Raw genomic sequence first — 26137 nt, 5'->3', positions numbered from 1 at the left:
CAGGATACAGCTCCAATGACAGAGACGTACTACCTGCTCCACTACTTGCCAGTCATGTGATGCTGCATGAGCTATAAAATGTCCATGAACCTCATTTTCCTCATCTATAACACAGGGTGTAAAACCTGCAAGAGTTATCACACAAAAGTATAAGAAGAAAAATAATCTAACTGCTATGTGAAATTAAAGATTTTACACAGTCTTTTACATCTTCATCCTATCACAGCCTCATACTCCAGGTTGAGTTTCGAACATTAAAATATTTTTAAAGTTCTAAGTTTAGGAATGTGTGTGAGCTCTCACCAATATAAATCAGCCTAACTAAGAGTTACATACTGTAATTTTATCCTCCAAAATGCATATTGAAGTCCCAAGAAAGATAGAGGGGAATGAACATTAATCATTTTGATATGTCTCCCAAACAGTTATATGAAATTCCTACAAAGTTATTAGTTATTTTAACCTAGAAAATACTCAACTTAGTCCCTTAAAAACTGTATGTATGATGGAATATTCTCTCAAATATGAGATGAAGTGCTAGCAAATAAATATCTACAATCTAAGCCATCAGTTTGACATGAAATTAACATTTTATTTTGGATTCATATCATTTTCAAGTTCAACATATTTCTTTCAGTTGATAATTAATAACCAGCTAGACACATTTGCATTCATGTTCTTCTTTTATTGTCTTTGCTTATAAGCAGAAATGAAAACAACATTCTTTTGGAATGTCAGGGAAGTGGAAGTATGTTTCCTGAGGCTACTACAGATTTCTGTTTTGCTCTTTAGTTCATAGGCCATCGCATCTTGAGCACTTTTTAATTAACCTTTCTTTCATTTTTATATTTTTTTATTAAAATATAGTTGATTTACAATATTATATTAGTTACAGGTGTACAGCATATGAGTACTTTAAATGACTTCAAATATAAACATCTTTTATAATCTATCAAGGTCAAGTAATATATTTCTGTCGCATTCTATGAAAACTTTAAGAATCCTATATATTCTATTTATAATCTTTCCACATATCTCACAATACATTAGAGCCAAGAATAGCTTCTCACTCCATCTCTCCAATGTCATAGATATTTGCATTTTAACAAATTCTGTTTCAAGTGGTTTCAAATATTAACTTATTTAATCCCCACATCAACTGTGGTAGGTACTACTACTGTCTTTACTACTGAGAGAAATTTGAAAAAATGAAAATTGAAGTCAAATAACTTGCCTAAGAGTAAACAGCTAGGAAACGACAAAGCTGGATTTGAACCCAGTCCTTCTGCACTCTTAACCTCTACCCTAAAATGTTCTATATTTGATCGAGACACAGCATCATATTATGAAAATCAGAGTCAGAGAATAAGTGTAGAAAGACTAACCAAAGTCAATTTAGTCATATCTTAGGTTCTTTTTGGCAAATGTCAGTATTTAAAGGCAACTGATAGATACAGATCACTTCTTCATTAGCCTCCCTACCAGGTCACAGTGAGGGCAAGTCTGACAAAATAATGTCACATATATGGGCATTTATTATCAAATAAGAACAGAGCAGCCATAAAGCCCAGCTCTTTTCCTTTTATTGTTGCAGCAGCACCTGTATAAATGGTACATCCCAGTAACAGTGACAATACTCTTGACACAAACTCTGATAAATTACCAGGTCAGAAGCAGGAGTCCAGGAAAACTGTGAATCTGTGGCTGAGCCCAGAATTATTTGAGAGTCAATGACTGAGTTCACAAGATCCTTATATCCCATCTCTGCAAGAGTAAGAGTCCATCTACATTATTTCTGGCAAATCTATTTATCATGAATATTGTAAATTTCACCCATCAAAAGCCACACCTACCATCAGCTAAGCTAACAGCTAACGCCTTTGGTGAGTATCAGGTGTGGAAATAGCTGAAACACTGTAGCAGCGTCCTCAAGAGGCTCTTAGAACTAATGCTAGCTGACCACCTGTCACATCTGTAGCCCCTATTAGAGAAGGTGACATCTTCTAAGGTAGTAATTAAAATTTATGGAGACTATCAATGCTGAGGTATTTTAAAAATAAATTCTAAAACTTCTATTAGGTTTGTCTCTCATTTCCCTTAATTCTGGGATCAGGCAGTGCCAGTGTTAAATACGCACTAAGTAAACTAAGTGTGTGCCTAAGGTGCCAGCAAAGCGGAGGTTTCCCCCAGAATAACAATTTTCAGAGAAGTTAACATTTGGTATTTTTTTAAAAGCTTTAAAATAGTCAACAAGTGTTTTGATTCAATTTGCCATATGATTTTATGGTTAAAGAAAAAAAAAACCAAAACAATGGTGTGGAGGAATACGGCCTTGGCCTAGCACATTGGGTCTTTAACAATCATAATCCAGGTCTAGGAAACACTATCTGACCAAACTCACACAAGCATAAAATCCCACACACGTACATTTATCCAGTGTGGTTCTGCATTGCTTTCATGGATCTCTGTTTCTTAGTTACAGTTTCCTTTTACTTCATGTGACTTTGTAACAGTGACAGATAGGCTCTCGGGGAGTAAGTTAACATAAGATGTGTAACTTTTTAATAACTTTATTTCGTTTTGTTTTTATAGAAAAGAAGATGCCTCTATTTTAAGAGGAAGTACAAATTTGTCCCAGGAGACACAATGAGAAAACAATTTTTTTCTTTTTCAGGAAGTACATGGAAAGACCAAGTTTTCCTTTGTTGGCAATAGAGAGATTAAATGATAAATGGATTGTGTAATAAAAAGACAAATAATACAAAATAGGCAAAAGACCTGAATAGACACTTGAGAAAAAAAAAGATACAAATGACCAATATGCACATGAAAAGAGTGCTCAACATCATTGCTCCTCAGGAAAATATAAACTAATACCGTCATGCTACACCACTACCATCCCGCCACAAAGGCTAAAACTTAAAAGGCTGAAAATATCAGACAGTGACAAGGATATGGAACAATGGAACTCTCACATATTGTTTGTGGGAGTGTACATGACATAACCACTTTGGAAAATTATTTGTAACTTAATAAAATGAAACATTCACCTATCACAAGACTTATTAGCAAGTCCATTTTAGATATTTGTCCAAGTAATACAGAAAAGAACTGTTTACAGAAATACTTGAATGATAATATGCAAAGCCAATTTGTAATAGCCAAAATCTGAAAGAAGCCCAAGTGTTCAACAGAACAAGAATGAGTAAACAAACTCCTTTATATTACTGGCAATAAAAGTTAAAGCATTACTGATACATCCAACAACACAATGAATCTCAAAAGCTGCCTGAAAGGGTCTGACAGGAAAGAGTGCATCTGTGATTCCTTTTATCTGTAATTCTATAAGTAACCTATGGTGGAAAAAATAATCATAACACTAGTAGCCTCAGGATAGAGAATGAGGAATTGACTGAGTATAAAGGAACTTTCTGGAATGACAATAATATTCTATATCTTAATAGGAGTTTGAGTTACACAGGTCAAAATGTAGTCAATGTACACTTCAGATTTATACATTTAATTACACACAAGTTTTACATCAAAAGAAAAACTAAATAAATATCAAACTCTATTTAATAAATTTCATTCTGAATTATTCAAAGGGAATTGTAGAGAGGTCTTTAGTTTTCATTGAAATATGCTAAAAAATAAGATGGAAGAATAGACGGATAAAGAGAAAAGCAAGTACATAGATATGTGATAAAAAACAAGCACAGCAGAGTGTTAATGGGAAAATCTAGGTGCTGAATATGTAAGTGCTGTAATGTTAAAGTCTTTTCATTTTGCTCTATGTATGAAAGTTTTTATAATAAATCCAAAATACAGAGCCTTTATAATATTTACAATCTATTCATTCAACAAATACTTTTGAGCACTGAATGAGGATCAAATATTATTCAAGATCTCAGAAATATGGAAATAAATAAACAAAAAAATCTTCACTCTGATGAAGCATACATTTCTACTCTAGAGAGAAATGATTACTAAATAGATACATAGGTAATATATAAGGTGGTGAGAAATTCTAAGAAAAATAATGCAAAATAAGGGAAGAAGTTGCAGTTTAGACACTGTTAATGGGAAAAGAATCTCTGATATGGTCACATCTCAGTGGGAACCTAATGAAGGGAGGGGATTTATCTGGGTTAATGGCATTCCAGACAGAGGCAACAGCAAATGAGAAGGCTTTGAAGTGACTGTGTATATGGCCTATTGGAAAAAGTGCTCCAGTGTGGCTGAAGCAAAGCAGAAATGAGATCGAAAATAAGATCAGAGAGATGAGGTAAGCAGAAGGATAGGGTAGAGGAGAAGCTTATGTAGGGCTTATACACCATGGTTAGAAATTCAAATTTTATTTTGAGTAATATGGGAAGCCACTAAAAGGTTTTGAACAAAGGACCTCTGGGTTGATCCTTTTAAAATCTAAGTCAGATTCTAACTGTTATCTTGGTAATAAGACTAGAAGGAGACAGTTTTGATAATACAGTGGAGAACAGTTCAGTCTCTACACAGCCAAAGTCTGGTCAAAAATAAAAGTGTTGGGGAGTGACACCACCAAGATGGCATCACAGGTTGTTCCTGACTTTGCACTCCATCACGAGAGGAACAAGTAACAACTATTCAGAATGTAACACCACTCAGAGTGTCCTAGAACACAGGGGTAGGGTTGAAGCACCTCCCTGCACCACAGAAACCAAGACAGACTACATCAGAAGGGTAAGAAAATGGCTACATATTGACTGAATTGCCCTTCCCCCCGGCCAGCACAGCACCACAGGGAGAAGTCTCCCTTGCACCTCCAGTTCCTCCAGTGGGAAAAGAGAACCTAGGGCCAGCGACAACCAGCAGCACTGCCCCCCACCCCCAGCACTGTGGGTCACTTTGTGGGAGCCCCTGCTCTGATCTCACAACACAGGGATTGCAAGGGAATCTGCAGGGCTCAATCACTGGGAATCTGACTGTGACAGGGAAGAGTGAAGGACTTGAAACAACCAGCACAGGAAGATTGGCAGAGTTCGTATCTGCAGTGCCCAAGTAGTAGTCCCAACCAGAAGCTTTGCTCATCTGTAGAACCAAGTCAGGGTGCACTCTGACCAAGAATTCAACAGGGTACAGATCTGCCTGATTTGGATTCTCAACAAGTTTTGCTGGCCCTAGGGCATGGAGTATCATGCCTAGGCAAGGAGCTGAATCACAGCCCCACCAACTGCAAAGAATGTCTTCTGGCCCTGTCTGACCAGAAGGGCTGGAAGAAAACTCCAGCAGCACTCAAGCTGAGAAGTGGACAGGCAGAGCCAATAAGCAGCTTGAGCGAAACAAGGAAGAGCTTTATCAGCTTTAGCGCTGCTTCTCCTGTTACACTTGCACAGGAAATTGAATTCGTAGCCCTGCTCATTGCTGAATACAGCCTTCTGCCTTTCTGGCCAAAGAAAGCACACAAGAGCAAACAAGAAGATGCACAGTCCACTCATGAGCTCTATGTACAGTAAAATTTGAACACAGAGCATAGAGAATGGCTTCTCCCACCTGCAGAGAAAAACCTGTGGTCTCACCTGACTAGGGAATTCAGTGCACACCTCCTGATTTAAAACTGTATGATAAAGCTATGGTTATCAAAACAGTATGATACAGGCATAAAAATAAACTAACAGACCAATGGAACAGAAGAGAGACCAGAAATCAACTCAAGCATATACAATCAACTAATACTTGTCAAGGGAACAAAGAATACTCAATAGAGAAAAGATACTTTCTTCAATAGATGGCACTGGGATAATTGGATAATCACATGTAAAAGAATAAAACTGAACCGACCCATATCTTACACTACTCACAAAAATTAACTCAAAATGGATTAAAGAGTTAAATGTTAGACCTGATATCATGAAACTCCTAGAAGAAAACTTAGGAGTAAAACTCCTTGATATGGGCCTTGGTAATGAATTTTTGGATATAGCTAAAGTACAAGCAACAAAATCAGAAACAAATGGGACTACATAAAACTAAAAAGCTCTGCAAAGCAAAAGAAACTATCAATGAAGTGAAAAGACAACCTGCAGAATGGGAAAAAAATATTTGCAAACCATGTATCTGATAAGGGTTTAATATTCAAAATATATAAAGAACTCATACAACTCAATAGAAAACAGATTAATAACTCAGTTTAAAAAATAAGCAAAGGACCTAAAAAGACATTTCTTCAAAGAGATATCTAAAAGGTCAACAGTTAAATGAAAAGATGCTCAGCATCACTAGTCATTAAGGAAATGCAAATTAAAAGCACAATAAGGCATCATCTTATGCCTACTAGAATGGCCATCATCGAAAAACAAGGAATAACAAATGCTGGCATGGATGTTGAAAGAAGAGAACACTTGTGTACTGTTGATGGGATTGTAAGTTGGTACAACCATTATGGGAAACAGTATAGAGGTTCCTCAAAAAGTTAAAAATAGAACTACTATATGATCTTGAAGTTCCATTTCTGGGAATATATCCAAGAGAAATAAAAACATTAACTTGAAGAGGTATCTGCACCCTCCATGTTCCAGGAGTATTATTTATAATAGCCAACACATGGTAACAACCTACATACCCATCAATGAATAAATGAGGAAAGAAGTTGTGATACACAAACACACACACACACACACACACACACACACACACACTGGAGTATTATTCGGCCATGAACCATGGGGAAAGCCTACCATTTGCAACAACGTGGATGGACCCTGAAAGCATTACGCTAAGTAAGTTAAGTCAGACAAAGACAAATACTGTATGACCTCACTTATATGTGGAATCTAACAAAACAAAAACAAAACAAACTCATAGAGAAAGTGATCAGACTAATGATCAGAGGCAGAGAATGAGCGGAGATGGAATTGGAAGAAGCTGGTCAAAAGGTACAAACTTCCAGTTTTAAGTACTAGGAATGTAACATACAACATGATGACTATAGCTAACACTGCTCTCTGACATTCAGGAATACTGTTAGAGTAAATCCTGAGTTCTCATCACAAGGAGAATTTTATTTTCCTTTTTTCTTTCTTTTCATTTTATTTTTATCTCTTTGAGAAGATAAACATTAACTGAATGTACTGTGTTAGTTATTTCACAATATACATAAATCAAACCATCTTGCTACATGCCTTAAATTTCTACAATGAAGTTTATCAATTACTTCTCAGTAAAACTGGAGAAAAAAACCTAAGGAGTCTTTGGTTAGGATAGTTTTAATGGAAATGGTAAGATTGTGTCCAGATACCAGATACGATTCTGGACATATGTAAATAGTAGAGCTGACAGAATTTCCTCATGGGTTACATGTAGGGTACGAGAAAAACAGAGGAAGGGCAAAAATGACAAATGGAGTTGCCACATACTGAAATGGGAACTACTGAAAGGAAGGGCAAGACTAGAGCAGGGATGAGGTCCTGTCAAATTTGACAAGTCTTTGGGACATCCAAGTGAGATGTCAACAGGCAGTTAGATAAAGCAAATCTGCCATTCAGAGAAGTGGTTGGTGCTGAAGCCATGGAACTGGGTGAGGTCACCTGGGGAGTACAGATAAACTGACTAGGAGGAAGGAGCAGGTCTAGTACATAGCTCCAAAGCACTTCAACTTTTAAAAGTCAGGAAGATGAAAATCCTGCCCCACCCCCCACCAAGGAGATGAAGAAGAAATGGCCAGCACAATAGGAAGGCAAGGAAGAGAATGTGTCCTGAAGTTAAGAATCTGTCTCAAGGAGAAGAGTGATGTCTCAAGGAGAAGAGAGAAATAAAATGTGCCCAGCGCTGCTGACAGATCAGGAAAGGACAGTAACTGACCTTATTCTGCCACTTACAGCTTATCAGTGACTGTAAATACAAATCACTATAGTATGTACTTTTCAATCCAATTTTGTAAAATTATTTTACCATTTATCCTTCAATATTATATTTAAATATTCGTAGGCCTGCTTTTTTCTTTAGTTCAAACTATGTTAATTTCAGTGCTTACCCTTGAAACTGAGTCTTCGCAAATAATGGCGAAAAGAATCTTAATGATGAATGTTCTTTCTCTAGAGCAACAGGAAAGCAGATGGTATTCTGTATCATAAAACCACCTAAGATAAGGTAGTAACTTGAAAACATCTGCAAAAGGGTTCATCTTACTTTCCTGTCCTATGTGTAGTCTTGTATGAATGTATGATTCTCTTCTATTTATCCAATTATAAAAATGTCCTTAAAGTATTATTTACAAAACTATATTAAAAGTGTGCCAACATATTGCTGAAGAGATTATTTCTAATGTTCTGAGAAATAGTACCTGTAAAACCTAAAAGTTTTTGGGTTTTGGTTAATTTTTTATCATGGTAATGATATTAAAATATTTCTATTTTCTAAAAGCTTAAACAAAAATGGGGCATTCTAAGCCAAAAGAGCTGTAGATTTCCTTCTCCTTTATTGATAAAGATGTCATACATCTCATGACTCTGCTAAATTCCTTCAAAGAGTCTTGTCTCCTTTAAAATAGTAATGTCCTTGACCAGAACCTTTAGGTGAAGGGGCAGAGATAAAGGCCTGATTGGAGTAGACACACAAGAGAATGGGAAGAAAGGAATCTGACAGTAATAAAGGCAACTCATTCAAGGAGTTTTGGTGAAGAGAGAGCAGAGAAATGGAGCATTTGCTGAAAGAGGATGTGGGTAGAGCAGTGTAGGAGAGTTCCCTTATCTCCACACCCTCTCCAGCAATTATTTGTAGATTTTTTTGATGATGTCCATTCTGACTGGTGTGAGGTGATACCTCATTATAGTTTTGATTTTCATTGCCACAGTCTTGAACAAAGTCTTCTCTACCTGTTTAATTCCATCTGGTGTAATTTCTCATTAACATTACTCATTAATGAACATACTCTATTACAATAGCTTGAATAAAACTATCTCCTTAACTGTCCAGTATGTTTGTCTTTTACAACTTCAGGATTATGGAAAGAAATTATTATTGTGTAGAACTGTAGGTATAGATTTAGAAAAGTACAGAAAATGGAAGCAAATAAGCATTTATGCAAAGATAAATCTTAAAAGTGGCTAAACAAATCCACAGCATTGTTTCTTTCTCTTCATATCTGCTCCTTCAACCTGAAACTGAGTACTTTAATTCTGTTGGGCTTTTAGACACCCCTCTATAATGAAGTCTTGCTGGACTTCAATCAACCCCTAGTACTCTGGATAAGTAGTAAAAGTAGAAACCTTTCCTCCAAATAGTTTGAATGACAAAATGTGGGACAGATGCTAAAAATTTTTAATAGCTCCATTTGCTAGATCACATTTCCTGCTCATGTGTAAGACACCCTCTTCAATTATTTATGCCTCTTTACAGACAGAAGATAAGGAAGTCTTCCATGAAATGTGCAAAATAAATGCAATCAAATTAAATACTTTTTCTTCTTGTAGAGAAACAAAATAAAGAGTGCTGTTAACACCTAAATGAATTAAATTGGCTTCCTCTTAGCATAACAACTAACATGAAAACTGTCCTATGTACAATGGGTTGGAAGGTTAAGAGTTTCCCTCATTAGCATTTTAATAACTTAATGGTCAATGAAATGACTGTTGGCCATCTTCCATCATCTTTATATTCACTTGAAAGACACTTGAGAAAAAATAACTTAACACTGCCTTTTTAGGCATTTGTAACGTTTGCCATTAGACTAGAAACTAGTAACTACATCCTATAGCAATTAACAGGATAGAAAATGAATCAGTTTTATGCTAGTTTAATCAGATTAACAGTTGACAATATTGACAATTCAACATCAACTTTCTACTTAGCTGTCCTTGTTTCAAGTTTTTAATTTCCCTTTTGCTAATTTCTCTTCTGCTATTCCAACATTTCTTATCTAGGCAAAAAGCTAACCCTCAGAAGACACAGGGACTCTCTTAAAATCCAACTCTCTGAACTCAGACTATTGTTTCCTAAATTTTAATATTTACGAAGATCTTATTTCATGTGCCATATTTTTTGACTCATCTACCTTATGTTATAAAAGTTTATTCAGAGGGCCATGTATTTTTTTTAAATGACCTAGATATGCTAAAGTCCTCTACCCACCCAAAATCAAAAGACTAGTTTGGCTGAAAATCAGTAAGCAAAGGAAGGAAAACTACAGTGTGACTACATACTGGGGACCATACACTGATGATATACACTGGAGATACAAACTGAGTCCAGACCACCATTGGAACAGGAAAGCAATGGAAGTCCCTGAAGGATCAGGAAACAGAATGCAATGTACTTTCTAAAAATTCTCTCTGGTTGTCCTATGGGAAATGGAAAGAAGGCAGGCAAGAGTATATAGGGAAGTCATTAGGAGACTGTCATGTAATCAAAGAAATGACTGGGCCTGGATTAAAGTGATGACAAAAGATATAAAGGGGAGTGAATGGATTAGAGATGGGCAAGTTTGCCTCTGATCGCCAATTTTGTCTTCTGGAAGGTTGGATTATTAATACACTCTTCCTCATAATACTTCTGTTAGGATTAAATGAGGTAATAATGTGTGTAAAATGTTCAGAAGCATCCTTGGCCCAGAGAAAGAGCTTAATAAAGGTTATCTATTGCCATCATTATAATAATAATCGTCTTAGAAGTAGACATGACAGGACTTGTCGATAGCTTTTTAAAAAAATGTGATCTACTATGTGATGGGCACCGTTATCATCAGAACTTGTGCCAACTTGATCGATTAGCTAGAGTCTAGTGGAATCAGGCCCATACGTTTTCCTATCTATGCCATAGCTTCAAGGTGTATATTCAGCTTTTTATTAACATGTTTATATTTTTTCAACTATAGCAGGTATGAAATTTATTCTTCAGCTCTCTGAGACGAAGAGATGATTATATTTTGTTTCTCTAGATCTAATGAAATCTGTTCTAAATCTCCACACTCTTGACCAGCAAAAAATTCAATCTCATTGTAATTTGGAGGGGCCCTTCTCTAAAGTGAGGCAAGAACTCCAGGGTCTTACTTATTCTAAAACATTCAACAAGAACCTTTCATGAGGCCACACTTGAAAAGCTCTGTGGTCACTATGAAGGAAACACTGCTGTTTTGCTGGACATCTTGAGTACCACAATCTCTGCCAAACAGGGAAGTCAGATCCATAGATCTACTGTAAGCAGCTCTTGGTCTCATCTGAAGTTCTGCTACCTCCCTGGGGCATTGCCTAGAAACCAACGGCTGAATCCCACAAGCGTCCCACATAATCTGAGAATCTTTCTCAGTTTTTGATATTTCTACCTCCTCTGTTATAAGTACCACAATCTATTTCCTCCCCCTTCTCTTCCTCATTGTTCAAAAGACATTACTATTCTGTTTTACTTACATTTAACTTATATGTAAAAAGAACCACCAATTTCTAAGTGTCCAAGAACTCAGGACAATATTGTGCGGGCAGGAAATGGGGTCTTCCTGGCCATTCACCATGTGACAAATGGCTTCATCTATGAACTTATAGCCTTGCTAAGAAGTGTGCTGGAGCTGGCAAGCTTTAGGTCCTTATACTCCCAGGAGCTCATTTATGCAGGCTTACCAAAGAGAGGAGGAAAGTACATGAGGTAGTCTCCAGTCTTTCTATCTTGCATTGTATCATGGGAATATCTCCCCATTTGCTCCCTTGTCAAATATTCTCAAACAAATGAAGCCCACTCGGCAGTGTTCCAGAGAAGAAAACGAAAAGATGTAACAAGTCATTTCTGCCAACATGGTTATAAATCATGAAAACTGGTCACGTTTTGTTGAGAAGCACTATCCAGGCCACATCCACAAAGTTTGATGAAATACGTACATTACTTCTATTATTTTGTCCTAAGACTGGGAAAGGGGGTTAGGAATTTCCATTCTTGTTGAAACCATTAAAACAATTTAAACAAAGAGGACTTAACAGAGCCCTGAGAACCCAATGGAAATAATCTTGGATGATTATTTAATGCTATCTTAAATGGAAAATAAAAATACTGTTACAAACCCATCTGACAGATGACTTAGCATTTTGAACTTTCTAAAAAGGTAATCTGTGTCTTAGGAAAACAACAAGCAGAAGGGAGTCTCCTCCGATATTTGGCCAAGGGTTCTCCTAAAACATACGTCTTTTTCAAACCCCCTAAACCAGTTAACTCAGAGACTTTTAACAGTTCTTAACAGGACCTTCTCTCTTCCTCACCTCATGCTGACTCAGACCTCAACAGCAGTTTGGCCTCTGCCCCAGTATTTCACGGGGCCAGTTCTCACAAAGGTAGGTAGTTTAATTCTCCTTAATGGGCATGAAGCACAAGGCTCTTTCTCTGGGGAGCAAGAGAAAAGGTAAAAGAATAGCTCAGACCTTCACTCAATTCTGTCAACAACCTAAATGCCTACTGACAGGAGAATGGATAAATAAAATATGGCATATCCATGTAAATAGTTACATAGCTATAAAAATGAATGAAGTAGAGTAACTAGTATCAACCCAAGAATCCCCAAATCATTGTTTTTGCAGAAACAAAAGGCACATTGCAAAAAGTAGCCTACAGTGTTGATAGTATGTAAGTACAGAAACATACAAAATGATATTGTTCAGTAATCATTCCAAATAGAAATACTAACATTGATTGGAGTGAAAAAATGTAAAATAAAAAAGTGATTATGCTAGTTACCTCAAAGGTAGGAGAATGAAGCACTTCTCTCTGATCACAACTTTTTATGTGACATGGATTTTAATTAGGTAATTCTCTGTACCTCCCAATATGTTTGGAATAACTCATAATAGAGTTTAGACCAAATTTAGACCCTTCTTTCATAAAAGTAAGGAAGGGATGAAAAAAGGAGATATTAGTGCTATTGTGGCCTTTCTTCATATTGCTCCTTGTTTCACTCATGGTTAAACCAAAACTAGCCAGAATGGGCTAGGTTATGTCTCACCAACGAACCCCAAAATGTTTGTGGTACAACTAAGCAAAAGTTCAATTTTCACTTTTACAGAGCAGCTAGCTTCTTTACAGTGGCTCCACATTCCAGATGGCTACATACCAACACAAGTTTGTACAATGACCACAACTAAGAAAAAGCAGGAGTAATTAATTGCACAAAGGATCTCAAGTGCCCCCCAGCATGGCCAGATACATCACATAATCATTCCTTACTTTAAGGGGCCATGTCTCAGCCTGCATTATCCCTCTCCCTCCCCCAACAACAACAAAAAAAGCAGAACCTGAGTTAAGTGAATGTCTAAGTCACTGATTTTATAAATTAATCTTAGAAACAGGAGGAGACTGGGAAGAATTCAGAGGAGGGAAAGGCAGTTCTGGGGTTTGTTAGCAAGCCGATTGTGAGGCTCAGCCACGCTGGGAAGCCTCTCAAGAGCCCTATAAAATGTCCCAGAATTGCTTATCTGAGTGATTTTTTAAGTGTTTATCCATCTGCTTCCAATTTTATTAGCCAAGAACTGCCCCATGGTAATAACTCTCTCACTCCTCCTGTATGCTTTGGAATGGCTGAACTGGTTCTTGCCAGTGTTCTACACTGGTTTGTAGAAAAACACAAGGGCAAAAAGCAAGAGACAGGCAATCCAGCTGAGGCAAGTGGCTGTCAGATTACACCTCTAAGCAGTGGATTGCCGCAGCAGTAGTTGGAATGGGAAGGTGGGCTGAAGACTGGAGACTGGGAAGCAGAGCATGGGCGTCATCCAGTATAGCTCACCACTGGTAGTGCTCAGACCTACTTGTGTTCACATCAAATCCAACAGGTCACAGAGAAACAAGCTATAGTGCCCACTGCTGCAGCTCATCCCAAGGCTATCACGGTGTTCATTATTTCTCTCCTCCATCATGCATTTGAGATTTCCCTAATCCTTGGGCAATAACTCAGTAGCTCCAGATTTCTTGCTTAGTGAGAAATCCATGAGGTGAGAAGTCAAAGCCTTGAGTCATTTTACTGTGGTTTAATCATGGTTGCTGCAGTTACCTATCTACAGTCATGACTGGACATACAAGCAGCAAGATGGTCTCCTGGATTCCAGATATACTCCTTGCCCCCACTGTTGACATCTCTGTCACAGGTAATTGGGATCAGTCATTCCCATCTGTACAGTAACTCTTGTATTTGTTTGATGGTTCAATGGCATTAGGAGTTGAATGATAAGGTAGTAATGGAGACTCAGGCCATTTGAATCCTTACCTCTGGTAGAAGTATTTCCCTGCTAGGATGCAGGACCTCTATTCCTGTGGAGCCAAGGAAAAAGCAACACAAATTCCAAAAGAGGGTCACTTGGGGCAATGGTAAGATGGGCCAATCCTCCCTGTAATCTTTGGTTCCCATTCCCATATGTTCTAGTTATTGAGGACACAGCACCATGTATCACAAAAGGTAAACCACTGTTTCAATGCATATACTGCATTCTGAAGGACAGGCCCCCAAACCAGTGCTGTGCTGGTAAGCTGGCTTCTTTTCAAAGTCATCTCTTGCTCTGGTCCCATTCAAACATAGTCAACTTTTGAGTCACTAATAAATGAGTCAGAGAATTATTCCCAAAAGCCACTTCTAAAACCCAAAAGAAGATTACCAAATGCAGAGTCTCATTTTTCCAGAATATCTATACACTTTACCTGTATGACAGGCCCCTGAATCTTCCTGGAGTTTCTCTCTCACCCTCTACAACCCACGTGTCCTGAGACATCAGAGTACATCCTAGTTCCTATTCAACATGCCCAGTTAGCCATATGTCAAGTATACAGTGTGCCAGGATGACATTCTGCAGGAAGTCAAGAAATCCATGGTCTTCAGACTATAATGTTACAAAGAACAGGAGAGTTAACATAACCACAGGACAAGACAGTGCCTGTGTGTGGTGATTACAGGAAATACGGTTGTCAATACTGCCGTGAAGGCTTTCTGAATTTCACAGCACGGTCTGAATTGGTAAGTGGCAAAACTGAGCCTGTTGTTTTCTTTTTTCAAAGTTTCTAAATCAGCTAACAAAATGAGACAACTCCACAATTATTGGCACAATATTACTCAATGCTGTTACTCTGCAAGCCAAAGGCTTACTATCTTCTGTACTTCTGAACCCCTCACAGAAATTTTAATTATACTGATGCTACTGCATGCCAAGGGTTATAGCACCCACCACCAGCAATGGGGTGTGATCACTGTGACCAGTGAATCGCCATTTCTAGAATCCTATCTTGATGTCTGCTAGAAAAATAATACTAGCGCTACTTAATGTACCAACTATCCTAGCCTGGGTTTCCCCTATAAGCAGAGACTGAGACAGAGCTTGCATACAAGCATTTTATTTAAGCATGTTCCCACACTCTAGAATGGTTCCTCAGAGGAATCATTTAGAATGTCAAAATTCTCTGCCTATGGATGGAAAAGAGTAGCATTACCTACCAATTTCTATCCCCACAGTCTAGACTTATTTCATAGAGTGGTAACTCTCATCCTTCCAGCTTTGAACATTCATCAGAATGACAGAGGGCTCACAGATATCCCATGCAGATGTGGCAGAGAAACCCTGAGGCAGAAAAATGGCCAGTTATGGTAAAACTACATCCATTAAGAATTAAAAACAGAAAAAAAGAAAAAAAGAGGACACTAAAGAACTCATCTACCAAACAAACAGACTCACATAGTAAATGATCTTATGGTTACCAGGGGGAGGGGGTAGGAAGGGATAAGTTTGGGAGTTTGAGATGTACAAATGTTAACCACTATATATAAAAATAGATTAAAAACAAATTTCTTCTGTATAGCACAGAGAACTATATTCGATATCTTGTAACAACTTTTAATGAAAAAGAATATGAAAACAAATATATGTATATATACGTGACTGGGACATTATGATGTACACCAGAAATTGACACACTGTGACTGTACTTCGATAAAAAAGGATGTTTAAGTCCTAAGCCAATGCCCCCAAAATCAGTATTGCAAACTTCTAATTTTATAGCTCCCATCTTTTTCAAGTATGCAGAGCTTCTATCACTATCAAAAATTTTTTATCAACATCTTTCACCCATGTACTACTCTTAATTTAGTTCTTTTAAATGAAATTGTACTTTAATAACTAGAAGAGGACTGAATATAACTGAAAAATAGTACCATGGAAAATATATGTTCTTGCTGATAGTAGAGCACTGGTTTAGAGGTGGCTCTGGATCAAAATGCTTGATTTTAAATTCAGATTCTACCTACTAGAAAACTCTCAGGCTCAGTTTTATCTATAAAAAAGTGATGATATATATTTCATGTGTTGTCATAAAGATTAAATGAGGAAATTCAAATGTCTAGCATCGTGCATAGCAAATGCCAAGCTCACTCCTTGTTAATGTTTTTAGTAGTATGCCTGTGGTCTGACTATTTGTAACAACATTAATCCCTTTCCTCCAAAAAGGTTGGGGAAAACCACTTATTAATCTAGCCAGTCCAGGTTGTTGAGCAAACACTTAGACCACAATAGCTACAGCGTAGAAATCGAGATAATACTAATAAGTACCTACATAGTCTTGGAAATTTTTTTTTTAGCTAGTTCACTAAGTATTTTATTTAAATGCCAATAGATTTTATTGTAATTTGACAACCTTGGAGTAAATTTAAGAGTGACCTAAAACATGAGTTGATAATTAGAAGAAAAATTCTCCTTGAAAATAATCCTCACCACTTTTCCAACGTTACTATAAAACAGTAACCTTCTCAGTAAAACTTCCAGATTCCTTATTTGTAAAATTTATAATGTTCTGCCTACCAATACATACATAAGGACAACCACCATCCTTTTTGTTTTGATAAACTTGGAATAGTTAAATTCTTAAGCATTTGTACACATCTTAGGCAATATATCACAAAGGCAATACAAAAGATAAGAGAAAAAAGGTAATAAAGGAAAATGGTGATCATTTTCTTTTTCTTACTGTTAGCAATCTGCCCAAAGGAAAAGAGGAGTTGGTTTATCTAACATTTATATACTTTTCTTGTGATTGTTCCCTGCTGTTCTATATGCTGTAAAATCCATACGTGCTTTATTTTATTTAATTGCCTGTAGCTGTTCTACTTTTTACTTTTGTGATTAAGTTAAAATATTTTTTATTGATTAGAAGGGGTAGAAATGAATACAGCATAATCACAAGTCTAATTCTCCTTGGTACTCAGTGACTTGAAAAACATAATGGTCATACAACTCAATAACCAAAAAAAAAAAGAAAGAAAGAAAGAAAACAGCCCAATCAAAAAATAGGCGAAAGATGTAAGCAATTATTTCCCCTGTGAAGACATACAAGTGGCAATAGGCACATGAAAAAAGTGGTCAGTATTACTAATTATCAGAGAAATGCAAATCAAAATGAGGTATCACCTCACACCAGTCAGAATGGCCATCATGCAAGTCTACAAAAGATGAACGCTGGAGAGGGTGTGGAGAAAAGGGAACCCTCCTACACTGCTTGTGGGAATGCAGTTTGATTTAGCCATTATGGAAAACAGTATGGAGATTCCTCAAAAGACTGAAAATAGACTTACCCTATGATCCAGCAATCCCACTCCTGGGCATATATCTAGAGGAAACTCTAATTCAAAAAGATATATGCACCCCAATGTTCATAGCAGAACTATTTACAATAGCCAAGGCATGGAAACAACCTAAATGTCCATTGACAGATGACTCGATAAAGAAGTTGTGGTATATTTATACAACAGAATACCAGTCAGCCATAAAAAAAATAATAAAATAATACCATTTGCAGTAACATGGATGGACCTGGAGACTGTCATTCTAAGTGAAGCCAGAAAGAGGAAGAAAAATAACGTACAATATACTTACATGTGAAATCTAAAAAAATGACACAGATGAACCAATTTACAAAACAGGAACAGACTCACAGACATAGAAAATAAACTTATGGTTACCAGAGGTGGAAGGAGGGGTGGAGGGATAAACTGAGAGTTCAGGATTTGCAGATAATACTATATTAAGAAATATATAAACAGCAAGGTCCTACTCTACAGCACAGGGAACTATATCCAGTTTCTTATAATAGCCTATAATGAAAAAGAATATGAAAAAGAATATACATCTACGTAGAAGTGAATCACTATGCTGTACACCAGAAATTAACGCTACATTGTAAACTGACTATACTTCAACAGAAAAGGCACACTTGTCTTTAAAAAAAAAAAAAGAAAGAAAGAAAATGTTCTTGGGAAATTAATGATTATTTGCCAGTTTATTATATAAGGCTTCCTAAACTACTATAGCCTTGTTAGATGGAGCCATGGTAGAAGTTGTTTTCTCTAATTTTATCTCAAATTTTCCTTTTAAAATAAATGAAGTAACCTTGCTTAATAAGCCATTTATATTTGTAAGATTTTCTAACTCCTACATTCTGTAAGATATATTTATATAATAGCGTCTTTTGTTTTAAATATATAGGAATCATTTGCAGATTTACATGAAAATCCAAGTAAAATTATAAATTGGTTTATTCATCAAAACAGTGATTTATTTTACCCTGATTTCAATGAGCAAGAACAAATTATAGACTTCTATCTCAGTCTTTAATTTTAAACACTAGATATTTAAATTCCTCCATGAAACTGATTATTGCTCAGGATTTACCATGTTGAGTTTCTGTGCTAGCTGTTGGGAATACCTAGATGAACAAGTTTTAGTGCAAATAAGAGCACTATGGGAGAGCAGAGCACAGAGAAGGAAGACTCAGAGCAGCCTAGAAATCCAGGTCTCTTTTACCATCCAGGGTAGCACAGTCACCCCTCAATATCCTGGGGAGATTGGTTCCAAGACCCCCACAGATATCAAAATCCAAGGGTGTTCAAGTCCCCTCTATAAAATGCTGTAGTATTTGCATATAAGCTACAAATATCCTCCTGTATTACTTTAAATCATCTCTAGGTTACTTATGCTAGTTAATACAATGTAAATATTATGTAAATAGCTGAAAATACAGTGTAATGCTATGTAAACAGCTGTCAATACAACCTAAGTGCTATGGAAATAGTTGCTATGGAAGGCAAATTCAAGTTTTGCTTTTTGGAACTTTGAAATTTTTTGAATACTTTCAATCCAAGGTTGGTTGAATCTGAAGATACAGAACCTGCAGATATGGAGGGCCAACTGTATACCATATGCCTACTCAAAATTCTTCCCAACACATCTTTCCCCAAACTATGTGTCCCTTCCAGTATTTTCTATCCCAGAAAATGACATTAGTACTCTCTCACTTAAGCCAGAAACCTAAGGACTCACCACTGCCGTTCCCTCCCAACATCTAATTAACGATCATCCCCTAATTCTGTCCTCAGGATAGAGTCTCTTCATCCCATTGCCAATACCGCATGCCAGGCCACTGCCATCCCTTGCTTGGGCTTCAAAGCAGCCTTCAAACTGGTCTCTCTGCATCTACTCTTATCCACCCCCCTCCATTTTCCACGCACACTCACCACTCAGCCCACTCATTGTTTTCATCATCTGCCTTACTAGGTGGACTAGCAGGTCCATGAGGACCATGCAGGTCTGCATGCAGGTCTAGTACCAACAGCTTTAATGACAGCAGGCATGAAGTGCTATCAATTAAATGTATGTTAAATGAATAAGTGGAAGACTTCTCCTATTGCAAGATAAGAAAGCAAACACACAAAATAGTACAGGAGGGCTTCCAAGGAGAAGAGCGTAGACCTCTGGAGGCCCAGTAGCACAAGGTGAACCACAAGCTCATTGAACCACAAACAGTTCAGCTGTACTAAATCTTAATGTGCAGAGTCCCTTATAGAGGTAGGTAAGATGAAGTTACAAATGTTAAGCACAGGCTTTTTTCTTTTTAATTGAAGTACAGTCCATTCACAATGTTCTGCTAATTTCTGGTGTACAGCATAGTGATTCATATATATATAGATATATATAGATATATATACACACATATATTCCTTTTCATATTCTGTTTCATTATAGCCTATTACAAGATACTGAATATAGTTCCCTGTGCTGTATCGTAGGACCTTGTTGTTTGTATATTTTACATATAGCTGTTAGTGTTACAGCAGCCTGAATCCCATTGAGAGACCAAGTGACACTCAGAGGGTTGGAGGACTCAGCTTTATTACGCCAGTGGGCCCAGAGGAGTTAACACTCCAAGTTCTGGACCCCATCTATAGGTTTACAAAGACTTTTATAGGGGCTTTAGGTTTTGATTAAGTTTGTGCCAAATGCACATGAGGTGTTAGAAATGGACCAAACAGGAGTGAGCTTTCAGGAATAAATGGAATTTTAGGGGTAAATGCTAATAAAGTGTTAGAAATGGACCAATCAGGAGTGAGCTTTTGGGAACCAATGGAATTTTGGGGGTAAGTTTCATTTCCCTAGAAGCAAGCCGTTTTACAGAAGTGCAAAAGTGGGAAGGCAATGGCCTTGCCTGGGAGGTCTTGCTGGTCCCTTTGTGGGTTTTGCCCCTTCATTAGTATTAACTAAAGAGTTCTAAGTAAGGAGGCAATAACATGGTCCTATTTGCATTTTAAATAAATGACAGCAACAGAGGAAAGACTGGTCTAAAATTACATTAGTTATAATGCTTTAATTGCAAGTAAATGCAGCTTGAATAAGCTTAAGTAAAAAGAGACTTATTAGGATATTGAAATTTCTCATGTGAGTCAAGAAAGTGGTGGGTTATGAGAGCACTCGGCACTTTACGCTACTAACATTCATTTGGTCAGCTCATTTATCAGGGAAAGATACTAACAATGCACTTTGATAGTATAAAGAGAATCTGAATGAAAAGAACACTCTGGCAAATGAAATCAACTTGAAGAAGGTCATTTCTACTGGAATATTATAATGGAAGAGTTTTAAGCAGCCTATAACAACCTAAAAAACGTTAAAGACATTCCTTTGATAAAGAGTGTAAGATTTAAGAGTTACTAAAGGAACAGAATGTGTCAGGAAAGGAACTAAAGATGGGCTTTGTCTCCCAATTTTGCCTAGATATAGCTTTGTTTAGAGAAAAACCTACATTTCTTCTGAAGCCAATAGCAAGACAGAGAAACAGGTAGGAGAGTACTTCAAATCAGTTTTTTAATTAGTTTATAATATTACATCAATTTCATGTGTCCAATAATCTATTTCAACTTCTGCATATGTTTTTTGATTCTTTATGAGCAAACACTCCTGTGAAACTTTACAGCTGAAATATTTAATGAAAATTCTGTTAAAGTATCTGTTTCCATTACAAATTTCTGAGTTGCTGTCACTACTGCTGTAACAGAGTGTCAGAAGATTTCACTTGGTCTTTTTTCACCCTTTTCCCCTCATCTGATTTACTAAAGTAATCATGGCAACATGAGACATCTCGTTTAAGCCAATTATTTCTTTCCAGTTTTAGAATCGCTGTGAACAATCAACATTTGAAAGAATTAAGGAAAGTAACATAAATAAGACTGAGTAAAGGTTCATGTACACTCAAATTGTTAGCATGTAAGTCCAGTTTTCATTTGGAAAAAGATAAAGACAAGAGGATGCATTTGGCAGCTTGTGTAGAGATTTCTCAAGAGAACACCTAAGTGAGATGTTGCAACTTTTGCTACATGTAGTTTATCATTAAACCAAAGTGGCAGATGTTATTGCAAAAGCAGAGATAAAGTTATAATTTTTAAAAAATGAACTGGCTGATCTTAAGTTCTATAACAAAATTAATGGGAAACAATCTAGAGTATCTTTGAAAGAACTAATCAGAAGATGAAATACTGCTAAATAAAAAAACTATGGTTGTGCATATATTGTATTATCTTAAAAATAGAAACTGTAGTGTGTTAATAGTTAATTCTCTGAGTTCTGGGTTTCTTGGCTTTTTAAAATGTTTCGGCACTTGTTTAGAGTTTCTTTATTCCCAAATAATTTATAGTAAGACTAAAACACATTTTTTAATTAACTTGCAAAGTAAATTAAGAGTTTAGCCGAAGGAAAAGTTTGGAAGACTTGTAGTAGGCAGGAAGTTGATCTTTGAACAGCAAGACTATCTTGCCATATTGCCTCTAGCAATATTTAGAGTTTCTTCTAATCTTTACCATGTGGATTTCCAACAGCTTTAGAGATAGCTCTGCTTAATTCTTGCTTAGTTATCCTTTTCAACTAGCTGAGCTCCATTTTCTGAACTTAACACTCAACTATTTTCAATATAGAAGGAGAATCTGACTAGAAATGTAACTGATTCATGCAGTTTGAGATTTTGATGGAATCTTTCCAGGCAGTTAATTGCTTAGCTTCTAAATTGGTATCAGACTTCTATATCACTTTTTTGTGATGGTCCTAAACCCACAATATAGGGCTGGCTCTAAGATATTTCCACTGAGTTCCAGACCTCATTAGATCCAGTAATCTTCTCAGATATTATAAATTTAGAGAGCCAGTGAAGAAACTGGGCAATAATTAGAATAAGAGCAATAGTTACCAGTGCACGCCACCACATTTGATGTTACAGAAGACCCTGCACATTATCTTAATTAAGCTCACAACCATCTTGTGACAAAGGTACACCACTTTGTATAGGAGAGAAACAAGGCTTAGAGAAACAGAATGATCTCCCAAGGTTACACAGCCAATAAGAGCTGAGTAGGGATTTTATTCCAGTCAGTGTACCCAACCCGTATCTGACCCTGTTTCCTAAAAAGAGGACTACTGCGAGAACCAGATCCTGACCTGATTCCAATGATGGAGTGAATCATAACTCCCTGTGCCTCTCTTCCGTAACATGATGATGTTGGATTCTCATTCTACAAGGCTAGCTGTGAGCTCTCAAGTTCTATTATCTTAAAATATACTAATTGTACAGTATTAGAAAAAAGAACTTCAAATTAGCTCTAGTAGTCCAAGATTTGCCACTGACTTTTGTGATTTGGGGCAAATCATTTAACCTCCCCAGTTATTTAATTCACTTCAAGAGTTATTTCTAATATGTATGTCAGTGCTTTAGAAAGATATGTGGCGGGGTGGAGGGAGGGAGGGAGGTATAGCTCAGTGGTAGTGCCTAAGGACTTTCATTAAAAAAAATTTTTTTAAGATGTATGTAATATAGCACATACTATATATAGTACTATAGCACAGTACTATCCCATCATCTTAAATAAAATTTATAGCATTGAAATTATGGATTTGAGCAATTGTGGTAAGTTGGCGTCTCACTTTTTCCCCTTATTACTTAAACCTCTAGTCTGTGGTATTTTAAGATAATCCTTATTTGTAGCAGGTTTAAACAGAGGAAGACCTCCAAGTTTCCATTTATACCCTTGAGAAGGGTAGGGACACATAAAGAGGGAGAATGCGTCCACTAATACATTATATAAGCTTTGGTATTAAAAAAAAAAAAAAAAAAAAAAAACCACAGTGGGAGAGAAAAAAAATCTACATATACCCTGACTCTTTTGTAGTCCGACAAAGTTAATGATTAAATCTCCTCGATTTTCCACTACATTTTCCCCAGGTTATCTATTTGCCTTCATTGATGATATTTTATCTCTTGTGGGCCAAGGATGACTGCCCTTGGTTCTGTGTAGAGATTAATAATTGATTAGTCCATAGTCAGGAATCTCAGTAAAAGGGGAGTGGTTACTTTAGGCTGCCATGTTTTTTACTGGGTAACCTACAGGAGACAGGGGGTCCTGCAGGATTTGCCCACAGAAAAATGAAGAGGATCCTGGTTTTCCTGCTTGCTGTAGCATGTGTGCGTGCTCTAGAGAGAGGTAAGACTTCCAGTGCTGTGACCATTTACAGAAACTCTCACTAGTCTAATTCTGTTACATTTAAAAAGTTTATACACAAGGTGAAAAACAGAAGAATTGTGGCATATATTGGGGAGAGAGGGAAGAATTAAAGGGGGTTAATCAGAGCTCAAATGTGACATACAGTGTTCTATTAGAATAGCCAAGAAATCAAGATAAGAATCTCACGAAAGAAAGAAAAACTATATAATCTGTCACTTTCTTTCCCAGATTTAATAACCAAGATCTGAGAATGGTTCAAAACTAGAATTTTTTAATTTGTTAAATGATAATGCAAATGGAGGCTGTGATCCATCACTGAGCTTTTTTTCCCCCTCAGACTTCAAATATTTATTGCCATTCAGAGTTCAGTATACCATAACGATGTATGTATGAAGTCAACTGAGATTTCTGTGATCTTCAAGAAATCCTTTATAAGTAGTATTTGAAAATGCATTATAGTTTCTAAAATATTTCACATAGAAGAATTTAATACCTATGAAACATGGCTACAAGATATTTCAGCTATGTTTCATTAAGATCATTCATCAAATGATGTCTTCATCTTTGAGCAATATGCAACTTTATCAATTTTGCACCTTGGGAACTTCCCATAATCAGTTTCAATTTACTTTCTGGCTGATTCTTTAATGTTTATAAAGGAATTAGCTTTAATCTTGCTTTGAAAAATTGAAATTAAAATTTTCTTATAGTGCTGTCAGTTAATAGCTTCACTCAAGTCATACGTTAGTATTCATATTAACAACATTTAACCAGTGGAATAAAATGTGGATCCCAGAAATTATCAGTTATTAACTGTGACACAAATAACCTTACTCCTGACTTTTATTTTTGTACCTACTTTTTTAATCTTACTTTCATCATTCAAATTATTTTAAATTTTATCTTATTCAATGCCCCTTATGAGACCTCTGAACAGGCCAAGTCCCCAGGAACCCTGAAAGCTTACTCCCTTGCTGAGGGTTTCCCGGGGGCAGATCTGAACCTGAAAAATCCTACTGAAGTACATTCAGACCCGAGTCTTCAAAACACAGCAAGTCTGGTAATGGTTAGGCCCTGGGCTTGTATGTGGATGCCAAAATGTGGAACATGAGCTACCACTGTGAGCTACCGACTCAGTAAGTGTACACTGTAACTCTTTGAAGTGAAGCCAATGTGCTTTGGAGGATAACAGGATTCTGCAACCTCTATTTCAATATCCTTTAGCATTCTCTTAGCTCTGATGAAACTGATGCTAAAAACTTCAAGTCAGCTCCCTTGAAGGTCTGAATTTCAGATTACCTCTTAGTCCTCTGTTCTCTAATACCTGAGCATGACCCAAATAGCAAGTCAGTGATTTACCTGGAAGCTACATGTGCTCTCTCCTGGCAGGACGCTACAAAGTATGCACAAGAAAGGAGTCGAAAGGAATTTTAGATGCTGGAGAATTGGTTTGGGTTGTGGTACTGTCTGTTAAGTTCTAGAGAGCTGAACGACCACCCACAGCATTTGTCTAAAACACCTTTTCCAAAGTATATTTCCCTCAAGACTCATCTTGGAAAAAAGTCTCCATGGCCAAACACATTTAATAAATAAGCCATAATTAGTCCCTCTTGGTTGGTTTGCAATCAATGCTTTTGCTGTCCGAGCAGTTCTGAGAAACCAAAACAAAGAAAATTTAGCCCAGAGTTTCCCAAATGAGCTCTTTCCTAAAATGCCTGTATCCCATGAAGTAGTCTTTGGAAAACCCCAGCTCTAAAATGCACACTGCTGCAGCTCCACATGAACATCAGCTAGTCAGGCCCTTCCTCTCTCATCAAATGGCTTTGGGGATTCAGTTCACAAGCCCCTGGGTATGCCTTGGGTGAGAAGGGCTTACCAAATATGCCAAGTCTAGATGATATTATAATATCCACTTTATCTATCGTATGAGCGGCAAGAAAGTTATGTTCACAGATTGCCTCCTCTTGGCTTCTTTACTCAAAACTAAAATAGATAAAGCACTAACCTAAATTATATCTTTCCCTCTTGCCAAGAAACAAGCAAGAAGGCTACTGACAGGAAATAATGCTACAAGAGATAAAACACTGCTGTTTGTAAGAGCTGTTTTTAAGAACAAGATATTATAAACATTTTCCTTTTGCTTTAAGCATTTCATCCTTAGCATAATTTTATTAAGCATGTTATCTAACAGCGAGAAGAAAGTTTCCCTTGGGTTGATGGATAACTGTATTTTTCCCTCTCCCACTTACCCATCAAAAGAGGCTTAGACAATGTGGTTTATCCCAACCTTCCAAAACACCGCTGAATCACTCTCTTTTCTACAGGTTGTCCCTTCATCAGTAGTCA

General features: G+C 36.8%; 1 protein-coding gene and 1 long non-coding RNA gene across 4 annotated transcripts in view; one reads left to right on the top strand and one right to left on the bottom strand.

The window, feature by feature from the left end:
* Window positions 1–26137, bottom strand: part of LOC135321170 (uncharacterized) — a 248317-nt gene that overhangs the window by 110457 nt on the left and 111723 nt on the right. The window lies entirely within an intron of this gene.
* The window catches only part of GC (GC vitamin D binding protein), a 32277-nt gene continuing 29770 nt past the window's right edge, over window positions 23631–26137 (top strand). The window contains exon 1 of the mRNA XM_010982673.3: window positions 23631–23770. Coding sequence (XP_010980975.1) covers window positions 23713–23770 — 58 coding nt within the window. The 5' untranslated portion in view covers window positions 23631–23712. The remainder of the gene's footprint in view (window positions 23771–26137) is intronic.

This window comes from Camelus dromedarius, chromosome 1 (assembly GCF_036321535.1).
Source record: "Camelus dromedarius isolate mCamDro1 chromosome 1, mCamDro1.pat, whole genome shotgun sequence".
Classification (NCBI taxonomy): Eukaryota; Metazoa; Chordata; class Mammalia; order Artiodactyla; family Camelidae; genus Camelus; species Camelus dromedarius.
The sequence above is the reverse complement of the archived record's forward strand: the minus strand, read 5'-3'. Positions and strand labels throughout refer to the sequence as shown.